Below are 12,003 nucleotides of genomic sequence, written 5' to 3' on the forward strand. Positions count from 1 at the left end.
ATGCTTGGTAAGGTGGATGGCAGTAGGAAAATAGGAAGGCCACATTCCAAATGGATAGACTCAATCAAGAAAGCCCTGATCCTGAGTCTGCAAGACATGAGCAGGATTGAACAGGGTTAATGATGTTGTAACTTGGATGTCTCTCTTTCATAGAGTCACCACAAGTTGCAGCTGATTTGAAGGCAGCTAACAACTGCAAAACGCTGTGTGCGGTGCTAAACCAAGAGACTTTATTGCCCTGAACACACCATATCCACTACGAAGCATGGTGGTGTCAGCATCATGTTGTTTACCTCAGCAGGGACTGGAAAACTGCTCAGGTTTGAGGGTAAGATGGATGGAGAGAAATACAAGGCAATTCTAGAGGAAAATCTGTTTGTCTGCAAGAGATTTGGGATCAGAGCGGAAGTTCAGCAAGGCAGTGACCCTAAATGCACAGCCTGATCCTGGATTTTTTAAATACATATTGAGTTACCCTTGAGTTTTCCAATTAGATATCCTGGAGATGGGACCCAAGTCTAAACAGGAAATTCATTTTTATTTCATACCTTGTAGTCAAAGCCTGAAAATAATTTTATACACAATATTTTAAATAAATTTAAATTAATCTCAATTTGGTCTCAGCTGAGGTCAGACAGACTCCCTCCCTTGACTCCTCAGCATTGCTGGATCCACAGACAGCTGCTGAGCCATTTCACTTCACAGAATTCTTGATTGGAACCTTCACTTCTGGAACTAGTACAATATCTCCCTTTGCAATCCTTAAAATCACTATCTCCTAACACCATTTATATTGCTAGTTCTTGTATGTGTGAGTGTGTGTTTTTGTGTGAAAATTGATATCCCCTTTAGTTGTTATAGATAAAACTACATCTGGAACTTGCATTCTGGATTTCACTTGTTCAGAACCATTATCATAGATCTGACTCCAGCTTTTTAATTACCTGACCCTTCATTTGAGTTAATTAAATTTCCCATTTAAATATTGATTATGGGTGCCTTCTTGAGATCCTTGTACTTTGGGTAACAGTTGGTTAGGCATGGAATATAAATATGGGTGAGAAGGGAAGAGCATGCAGGGTGGGAAAGTCTAAGGGGTTTCTGTGACACTAAGTATTTCTACTAGTTAACATGGAAACTATAACAAAATAAACAGTAGTGCAATTGATAGAAAACATGCTGCTTTGTACTGTTAGATTTCTGTTTTCTGTCATTAATTTTTTTTAATGAAACCACAATCTGGACTTGGATGTATGACTCAACTATAAATTGCTACTGCTTCACTGTCATTAGAAGACAAGAATCTCTGTATTTTCATTAATTGGATTTGAACAAGAGCCAGCATGGTATAGTGGTTTGCATGTTGGGAGACTCTGGGAGACCAAAATTTGAATCCCTGCTGAGCTACAGAAATCCACTGGGTGACCTTGGAAAGTCACACACATTCAGCCTCAGAAGAAGGCAATGGCAAACTCCTAGTACAAATCCTGCCAAGAAATCCCTGTGATAGTGTCTCCTTAGGATCTCCAAATGTCTGAAACAGAACAACAACAACAACGAGCACTGAGGTGACTTGAAGGAAGATCTTGGTCAGACTTTCAGTGGGAAAACTTGATAATAATTTTGTTTCAAAAATGGAGAAATGGCGTATAAAACTTGATAGTGTCATGGCATTGTTCCAAGAAGATGTTTGCAGTTTCACTTTTTTGTTGTACCCTGTTTTAATTTGACATAAACTGCTTTGGGTCTCATGCATGAAAAAGGGTAGGTTGGAATTAAAGTAAAATAAATTGGGACGACTGCTGCCTTTCTCCTAAATTAATATCAAAACTTTGAAATTTGGACCTTTGCACTACTAGAGAAATCCACATTTCAACAATCTTACCAGAGATAAAATAACCAAAGATATTTTAGGGTCACATAATACTCGTAAGATATATGCCTCGTGTAGATTCTGTACATCAAAACCCATATGATGTTCTGGAACATTCCTGGTGAGTACTTTTGGTGTCAACCCAGGGGTGTTGTTGTTCTCTGTGTTTGTTTGTAATTGTCTGACTGTATTTTGAACTCATTAAATGCAGTCTGCAAAAGGGGGAAGGAGATGAGAGGATAATTTGCTATTGTTACATGTAGGCTTTAATAAAAATGTTTTTTTAGAGAAAGTAGTGTTGAGAATTTTATATAAGTTCTGGATAAATTCAAAGCTGAATATAAGACTTAGCATTTAACAATTTCAACAGTAAAACTGCTAGAATTTGGCATGTTTCTTTCTCTCTAGTTTCAAAAGGTTCTGTGTCCTATAGATATAGATATTTAGCTGTAGCTACACACACACACACATATATATACACACATATATACACACACACATACATACATTTCTAGGAAGTAAAGCCACAAAGTGAAAGGAGGAAGAAAAGTGAGAGTGGGATTCATTTGATATAATTATATAATTTGAATTAGGTTGAAGGGAAATTAGGCAAAATGACACACTGCTTTAGTTAGTTTACTATTTGTATTGTTTGCAGACTTTGCTGTCTGAAGAGTGTTTTAAAGTGCTTTAAATATATATGTTTTATTTACCCCACCCCCTCCATTAGTTGACACAGTTTCAAAGAAGTTTATATATGATCAATAAAAACAAGAATGTCTGTGGCTGCAGGCTTACCATCTGAAAGCCATGACTCAAAATCAAGAAGGCTTGGTGTGAGGGGGTTTTGCGGAGAGAAAGAGCAAACTCTCAAACCCCAATTCTTAAATGTTAGCTCTTACAGTGACCAGCTGGAAACTGATGAAGAAGAGAAGGAGCCCAATAGAGCAATGAGTCTTTCAGCACAGCTGATGGAGTGGCTCAACTCCCTAGCTGCTCTGTTGCCCCCCTCCTATAATACATAAACAACATGCCCCTGCCCATTGAAACATTTCTCTAGCCACCTGCCAGGTCTTATGATTCATTTTTAGCATGAAGCCACAATGCTTAATCCCCTGCTGTGTAAATCAGTTATTTATTTACATAGCACCATTCAGAACAGCTTGGTAACAGAGAATAGGATGAGAAACAAACAATATTTTGAGAACATTTGACAATTATATGGGTTGCATTATGTTCTCAAGCGGCTGCAGTGTTGCTAAATTCAAACAGATGTTGTTCCATCATCACCTTCAGCTACATGAAATAAAGGGGGCAGGATTTCAGGATTTTGAAATTGTTTTATGGCCTAATAAACAGCCATATCGTTCAGTTGACACTGAGCCTCATATCCTGGAATGATCTTAGAAATTTAGAGGGCTATGGATTTCTTTTTCCCTTCTTGTTGTTGTTACAATACTGCTTTCAGAGTGAAGGGATACTTCTAATTATATTCCAAAGCATCCACTGCTCCTTCCTGTTTCTATGATGAGATGCACAGTCTGCACTGTGTTAATGTGGATGCTTTGGAAATGGAATCTACCATCTGCTTTTTTAGCAGCCTTATAAAAAGCAACTGGAAATCTGAAAGTTTTGTTCTTGCTTGCTTTTACTGGGAACAGGCAGGTGTATCTGTGACATTGATAAAGTACAAGGAAAGGTCTGTGGGAGAGGGTCTGCAGCTGTACTCTGCTGCACTGTACAAGAGCCACAGGAGTTCTGATTCTAACTATTGGACTTTGTTTTGACTGCTTACTTGATTAATCACTTCATCTTTAAAGGGGAAAAAGTCCCCAGTATTTTATAGAACTATGCATAGAGGAAGGGAAAATGGAAGGAAAAAACAGGGTCAATTTGGTAATGTAGAGCAACTTTCCAGACTATATGACCAAATCCTATAGATTATTACAATGTTACTGTTTTACAAAAGAGCACTGAGGCCAAGTAATGTTTCCATGGCCCTGATCCATTGAGATCCCAGGACAGCTAAGGCTTGAGAGTCTGTCGTAAATGAAACATGGCCTGTTACAGACTGCCCAAATAAAGCTGCTTCAGGTCTCTTTGGAGGTATGCTATTTAAATGATGCATGGGTCCTAAGAGTCCGGAGGTCACGCCAAAGCCACACTCCATTCCTAAGCACTGGAGTGCAGCTTTGGTGCAGCTTCCGGATTCTTAGGGTGCATGCATCATTTAAACAGCATACCTCCAAAGAGACCCTAAGCAGCTTTATTTTGGCAGTCTGTAACAGGCCAAAGTCACAGGTGTACCAAAATAATGATTTATTGATTTCATGCAGTTATTAACCATAACACAGCAATAAAACCCAAGGCAAAGGTTAAGGTAGATTACATCCCTCATCTGATCAAAGTAGTCCTTGTCGTTCAAAGGGATCCCCATCATGAATTAGGTGCCACACCAACAGACCAGTTGCTTTGGCTAGAATACAGCTGAATTCACTCATCTAGGTGAGACCCATAATTGGATCTTTCCTGATAATTAAATATCGAGGCCCTGGAATCATTACAGCCAGTTAGCACATTTCTTCAAGTGATGCCATCTTGCTAGCAGTGGGCTTCTTTTGATATCCTTAGGACAGATTTGCCCAGCTTCTCAGATGTTAGAAAAGTAATACCAGAGCAAATCACTTTCTGCAAGGTAATGTTCTGTATTGCATCTAGTTAAAAACAGGCTGTCTAGAGCATGACAGAAATGAAAATAGGCTTTTGGGATATATGAATAGTTAGGGGCCCGTATAACTATTGAGGCTTATTGAACTGTTAATTAGGGGGGGCACACATGCTTTTAGATGATTTCATATTGAGTATCCCTTGTACTCTGAAGACTGTAAATTCAGACTTAAAAGAATCAGGTGCCATCTAATGAGGAAAAGTTTTTAAGACCATAAAAAGCTACTGCCAGGTAGAATAGACTGGCCTTCCCTTACAAGCATGGCCAACCTGCATGTACATCAAAGGTATAAATAATAATAATAATAATAATAATAATAATAATAATAATAATAATAATGAGAGCCAGTGTAGCATAGTGGTTTGGTGTTAGACTATGACTCTGAAGACCAGAGTTTGATTCCCACCTTGGCAGTGAAATCCACTGGGTGACCTTAGGCAAGTCACATGCTCTCAGCCTCAGGGGAGGGCAATGGCAAACCTCTTAACATATCTTTCCAATAAAACCCATGATAATGGTCACCGTAAGTCAGAAATGACTTGAAGGCCCACAGCATTATATAAGTATTGTTGTCGTTGAAAGGTGATGAGAGTTGTAGTGCCTTATATCTAGAAACCACCAGTTTAGAGAGAGAGAGTAGAGTAGACAAATCTGGGCTAGCTGGTGTGTAAGACACATTATTAAGATTGCTACCATCCTCCCACAGCCCTATTCTGCCTCCCTTGCTTCATACTCTACCCTCTACTCCACATCCCAGTAACAACCCACCCTGTTTCTATTAGAACCATTTCTCTTCTGTGGCAAGAATAGAACAGGTGTATATATGCAGAACCAAGCTTAGGGGCTGTACAGACAGGCAGCAGGATGCCACCCCATTTTGCCCCGAATTGGGGCTGTGGCAACTGCATGCTGCAGCCTCTGCAGAGAGCCAAAGGGAGCCCCGAAAAGGGGTTTCTTTTTTGCTCCTGTAAGGCGCATCATAGCCGTGACAGGGCGACATGATGATGCACCTTCCGCACTGCAGTAGAGTCGCACCATTATGCTGCGAGCCATGTAAATGGTCACATGACATCATGGCGCAATGGGGACGGAGTCACAGCGTTGAGCATGCGGACGCTTTGCTGTGACTCCATCCACAGGCTAGCACAAAGTGCCGATCTGTATTCCCCTGTAGTCCAAGCCTTGCATTTCCCATGGTACAGTAGTACTAGTCTCTGCAAAAAAGAGTTGAGGAGACTTTACGTTCATTGTCTTATTTCTTTTTCTTCCCACTTAGCTAGACCGCATATTCAGGACAGCAGAATGTCAACACATCTTTGATGTGTTACTTTCACAAGTACTATCTCTTTCATTCAGCTTTAGTTAATCCTCAGCCATGACTACAGTTCTGTGGTTTAGATGAGAGGCTATGGTTTCCATATTTATTGTCAATAAATAATATCTTCAAATGATGTTGGAAGTTCTTTCTCATACTTTTCAATCAGCTTAAAAATGCCAGTTTCTGAGTTGTTCATAAATAATTATCTAACTCCAGTCAAACATGGTTTAGAGATATATATGAAGATTCAAAAACACATGACAGTGGCCTAGCTTTTCTAAACATAAAAAAATTCTGTATATCAAGCTAGTATCCCTTTAAGTCTTTATACAAACAAACAATACCTGGAGAAGTAGGGAGAAGTAGTTCTTGAAATATAATTTTGTAGCACATTAATCTGTTAATTAAGTTATTTGACAGTTTCAAGAAGAAAGGTGGCAGGAAGCTTATGAACCTAGGGTCTCTGGGTCTCTCTTGTCAGGAACTAGTGACTAAATTTGTTTAGAGGGATAAACTTTCATTTCTATATATAATATGATGCAGTGCTCTTCTGCTTTCAAACATCTGAATTGAACCTCATGATTTGAATAAGGTGTGTTCTGTTGCAGGGTGTTCCAGAAGACTTGCTGTTCTTTTATGAACATCTTCGAAAAGATGGTGGAGTTTTTCGAGTTGACCAGTGCCTTCTTCTCTACCGTTACCACCCACAGGCAGCCACTCATTCAGTTCTAGAGTAAGACACTGTTCGTGCATACCTATCTGGGGTATTGTTTGGTAATTATTGGGTAGGCAGTTACTTTCACAACAATATGTTCCATTTTTGTGGATAAACAGCATATATTTAGTAATTTACCTGCATATGTGAGCCATTTTCAAGTATATGTGGCTTGAGGGTGTTGAGTCTGCTTTCTTATGTTTTCTGTATGTTCTCTGCCAAAAAATATGTCCCACCCCATATTCAAAGATCTCAAGGCAATGCACAGACAATAAAACAGCATTAGAACAATTTAAAAATTGCAAGCTTTCAATTAGAGGTTTGTCTAAAGCAAATCACTACAAGAACCAAATGATTATGCCACTGGAAAATTGTTTAGTTCACCCCTTAGATTGTATCGGGAAAATTCAAAATTGACCCATCAGCTCTAGCCTTTCCTGGCTGGGGAAATAACAAGTGCAAAATAAAAATTTAGAACCGTTTCAAACAGTGCACACAGTAAATAGCAATCCACAACATCCAGTTATGATCACTGGCTCCCAAAACTTTTGATGAAAAAACAGTTTTTAACTGAAATAAGACCAATGTCAGTGCCAATCCATAGGCCATTCTACAGCTCAGAGACCACAGTAAAGAAGGCTTTCTCCCATGTCTAAACATAATGCATTATGTCAGGACCATGTGGCACACTTGGCCTGGAAATGACGTGGATGTGGCCACTAGGTGGAACTGCAGCAGAGGTAACTACAGTTCAAGTGGCAGGTGTGCATGAGTCAACATTTGGGAGCTGTGCATCATGGGTTGTCTGATGCAACATGCACAGCTGGTGAAGTCAGTCAAGGGGTGCATCATGGGCAATGGTATGATGCAACCTGCACTGGGGAGGAAACCAGCAAGGTTTCATTGGTGGCAAGACACCACATGACTTCGCAGAAGACCACCTATAAAAGGGAGAAGGTGACTCTCCCTTGTTGGGTTGTTGTGGTTGGTGACTGGCGAAGCACTTTGTCTGTATATAGAGCTGTGAGTATCCAAGATGGCTGTCTGGTACTCTGTGCAATATTGTATATAGTTTGCAACAAGTGAATTAAAGCCCTCTTGTTTTAAGTGAGAGCCTTGCTGTCCAGCAGTGTTTATTTTCTGCAAGCTGGGAGCTCATGGTTGAATCCTGTGTGGAAGGAATTTTTCCTTCTCTGCCTGAAGCCTTTGCAGACGTCTCTTCAAGAGCCTTCTCGTTGCGTCTTGCCTGTATGGATCAACTCTGCACGTGGTCGTAGTGGACACAGCACATCTCTCTACACCCCAACACATTACTCCTATTAGTCAAATGCAGAGGAAGGCACTCCTGCCAGATCTTAGTGTTCAGGCATTTATTGGAAGATGTGTCCTTTAAAATGAAGTTAAAATGAAATGAATTAAAATGAAAGAATGAACAAAGATTAAGCTTCAGCAGAGAGGAAGAGAAGTGTACAGGATGCAGCTCATAAGGCAGAAAAACAGGGTTAAAGTAGGTTGTATAAAGGAAAGATCCCAAAAATCAGATTGTAGGAATGCAAAACCCCCAGACTAACAAGTTATGAATTATAGGGACTAGGAGGAAATTGTTTTTCAATTAACTAAATATGTTAACAAATAATACATAAGTGAGCCTAGCACTAGCTGTAATGAGTCTAGAATAACTTAAGTAGATGTGATTTGCAACACCCATCTGCGTTAGAAAGTCAGAAATAGAGGGTCAAACACATCGGCCATCGGGCCTGAAGAGGAAGAACCCTCCCATCCCTCCTTCCAACTGTCATCTTCTGGCCTGGGAGGGAGCGAAAGGACAGGCCCAACACCATCGGGCCCAGCCTCAATTAAGAAAAGAGCCCTCCCTCCAGTCCATCTGCCTTGGTCCAGGCCTCAGAGGAAGAGAAGAATGCTGGACCTGATCCCCTCCCTCCCTCACCATTCCCTTCTCCTTTTGTGTTGTGTCTTTTTAGATTGTAAGCCTGAGGGCAGGGAACCGTCTATTATCCCCTCTGTTGTAAGCAGCCCGGACTCCCAGTGATTGGGCAGCATATAAATAAATCCTATTATTATTATTATTGGCAAATGATGGATAGGAAGTATTGTATGATTAAAGTAGATGAGTAGAAAGTCTAAGAAAGTGGTTGAAGGTTAGAGCAAGTAGACTGAGAGTGTGAGAGAGAAGGTGAATGAGTGAATTTATTTGGATTGTATGGTTAAATTAAGAGTAAGAAGACACAAAGAAGGAAGGGTAAGAGAGAAAGGAGTAGTATAGAAACCAAAGAGAGTGAGGAAGAAGGAGAAGACAGGAAAGTAGTTGAAAGGAAATAATCAAGAAGGGAGAAAGGAAGAAAATAAGTGGATGGAATTGAAAGAATGAAAATATCAGAGGACCATCATTGCCAAATATACGGAAGAACCATAGGTTGATGTAGATATTTTTTATAGGCAAAGTTGAAATAGACTAGACAGTAATCATATGTAAGTGTATGAAAGTCCAATATGATGTAATTCTTTTCTTTCTTGTCAATGTATGATATGTGAGGTTCCCCCCCCCTTTTTTTTTTTTTTTGTAATGATTTTAATGATTCAATAAAAAATTTATAAAATTTTAAAAAAGAAGAAGATGTGTCCTTTCAGTATCAGGTTCACAGGCCATTTGTCACCACTAGCACCTTGAACAGAGAGTGAAAGTGTATTGGCGGCCAATACAGCTCCTTTAAAACTGGTGTTGTGTAGATAGTATAAGCTGTTCTGTTGCACATTGCCAACTTACATCATCTTCAGGGGCAGCCTCATGTAGAGTGCACTGTAGTAGTCTAAATGGGGAGTGATGGCCAGATTATCCCCAGCCAGAAAAGGGTAGAGCTGGTTGTCTAGCTGGAGCTGGTGAGCCAATTCTGAATTTTCCCCATACCATCTAAGGGGTGAGTTGCATAATCATTTGGTTTTTGCAAGGATTTGCTTTAGAAAAACCTCTAATTGAAGTTTTTTGTGGGGATTTTTTGGCTATGTGGCCATGTTCTAGAAGAGTTTCTTCCTGACGTTTCGTCAGCATCTGTGGCTGGCATCTTCAGAGAATGCCAGCCACAGATGCTGGCGAAACATCAGGAAGAAACTCTTCTAGAACATGGCCACATAGCCCGAAAAACCACAAAAAACTATGGATGCTGGCCATGAAAGCCTTCGACTCTTATTGAAGGCTTGCAGGTCCTGATGTTTGCTGTTACATTGGGTTTCTGCCCGCAGCATAGTTCCATAATGACCCTGGAATGTTGGATTGTGATTGTCATTGTTCACTCAGAGTGATTTATGTCAAACTAATTTACTTAAAAATGTACCATAATTATGTATTGGTTCTACAACCCTTTTGGACTAATTTTTTAAAAAAGATCCTTGGGTTAGGCATTTTAATTGTTAGTTTCTTTATTGCTCATTTTATCTTAGAGGTAAATTCCCCATGTGTCTCCAGGCAGAACTAGAACTGGATTTAGGGCAGAATTGTTTCCAGGTACATGACTGAGATAGGGTGCACACAGGATGAAAAATAGTCCTTCACTTTGATGCCCTCCTGATATATTGGACTACAATTCTCATTATCCCCAGCTGACATGGCTGAAAGGGATTGCATGATAGGTATTGTAGCCTAGTTTTTGTGGAGTGGGCACCAACTGTTAGAAGGCTGATAAAAGATTCTTCATGATTGGCTATGCTAGGTGAGACTGATGTCCAAAAACATCTGAGGGGGTACATGATTTCCCATCTTTGACCTAAGTCTTTTCAGATTGCCAGACTATACTCTATTCTCTGAAACATTTAAATTAAATCATTCTTTCAGAATTTTATAGGATTTTAACAGTGTCCCAGATGTGAGTGTATTAGATTTTGACAACATATACATTTGACAAAAGGTTTTCTGTGATCACACATTAAAATTTTGATATGAAGAGCCTGCGCAGTGTTTTGTTGCCCTTGAATTAACTATTATTATTATTATTGTTAACCTTTATTTATAAAGCGCTGTAAATTTACACAGCGCTGTACATACAATCTTTTTAATTGGACGGTTCCCTGCCCTCAGGCTTACAATCTAAAAAGACACGACACAGAAGGAGAAGGGAGTGGTGGTGGGGAAGGGGCCTGTCTAGTAAGATAATACATATAAAATACATAGCAATACAGGAAATGATTCAATAAAACAGACAACAAAAGAACATCAAATAGCAAGTATGAATCATGGCAACCCCATGAATGAGACGTCTCCAAGATCCCCTGTCCTCAACCACTCTACTCGGTCCTGCAGGCTCAGGGACATGACCTCCTTCATTAAACCTATCCATCTGATATGTGGACTTCACCTCTTTCTGTTGCCATGCCTTCTCATGATGTGGCTGAAGTATGACAGCCTCAATTTAGTCTTCTTGGGCAAATTACAGACCGCCCAAAACGGGTGGTCTCGCACCGCTGCCTGTTGCTGCGTCCGGGAACCGCAGCAGCCAAACCGCGCGGTTCCCGGGCGCAGCAACAAAGAAGCACCAAAATGGTGCTTCTTCTTGGGCCCTAGAAGAGAAGGCGCGAGGCACACACTCGCGGCACCACTTCCGGTGCGCGACGTCCAGACGCTGTGTGTCTGATACGTCATGGCGTCCCCCCATCTATATAGGGTGCCGCCATTTTGTACGTGCAGAGCGCGTACTAGAGTTAGGGATGTGAAGAAGTCACGCCCCTCCTTAACCCTAGTGCGTGCTCTGTGTGTACTATATGCCAGTCTGTAACGGGCCTTGGCTTCCAGGGAGAGCTCAGGCGTGATCTGTTCTAGGGCCTATTTCTTTGTCTTTTTGCCCACAGTATCCTCAGCACTCTTCTGTTGTACCACATCTCGAATGAGTTGTTTTTCTTCCCATCAGCATTCTTCACTGTCAGCATTCTTCACTGCATCCATACATGGTGATGAGAATTACAATGGATTGGACCATCCTAATTTTATATATGAAGATTACATAGTGCACAGGCAAACAAGATTTATATAATACATATGTATTGTATCAGCTGAGGAATGTGGTGGCTCAGTGGTTACGATGCTGACTCTGTTGATTGTAAGATCGGCAGATTGGCAGTTCAATACCCAAGTGCCGTGTGATGTGGTGAACTCTCATCACTAGTCCCAGCTTCTACCAGCCTAGGAGTTCAAAAGCATGTAAAAGTGCAAGTAGATAAATAGGTACCACTTTGGTGGAAAGGAAACAATGTTCTGTGCAGTCATGCTGGCCACATGACCACAGAGTAGTCTTTGCCAATGCTGGCTCTTTGGTTTAGTAATAGAGATGAGCACTGCCCCCTAGAGTTGGACATGACTTGAC

At 40.6% G+C, this 12,003-nt stretch overlaps 1 protein-coding gene across 1 annotated transcript in view; it reads left to right on the forward strand.

Annotated features, from left to right (window-relative positions):
• Positions 1-12,003, forward strand: part of LOC149322092 (queuosine-tRNA galactosyltransferase-like) — a 311,900-nt gene that overhangs the window by 223,590 nt on the left and 76,307 nt on the right. The window contains exon 8 of the mRNA XM_089534373.1: positions 6,528-6,652. Coding sequence (XP_089390499.1) covers positions 6,528-6,652 — 125 coding nt within the window. The remainder of the gene's footprint in view (positions 1-6,527; positions 6,653-12,003) is intronic.

The sequence above is a fragment of the Sceloporus occidentalis genome, unplaced genomic scaffold (assembly GCF_023333645.1).
Source record: "Sceloporus occidentalis isolate IW3139 unplaced genomic scaffold, rSceOcc1.0.p SCAF_1, whole genome shotgun sequence".
NCBI classification, from domain to species: Eukaryota; Metazoa; Chordata; class Lepidosauria; order Squamata; family Phrynosomatidae; genus Sceloporus; species Sceloporus occidentalis.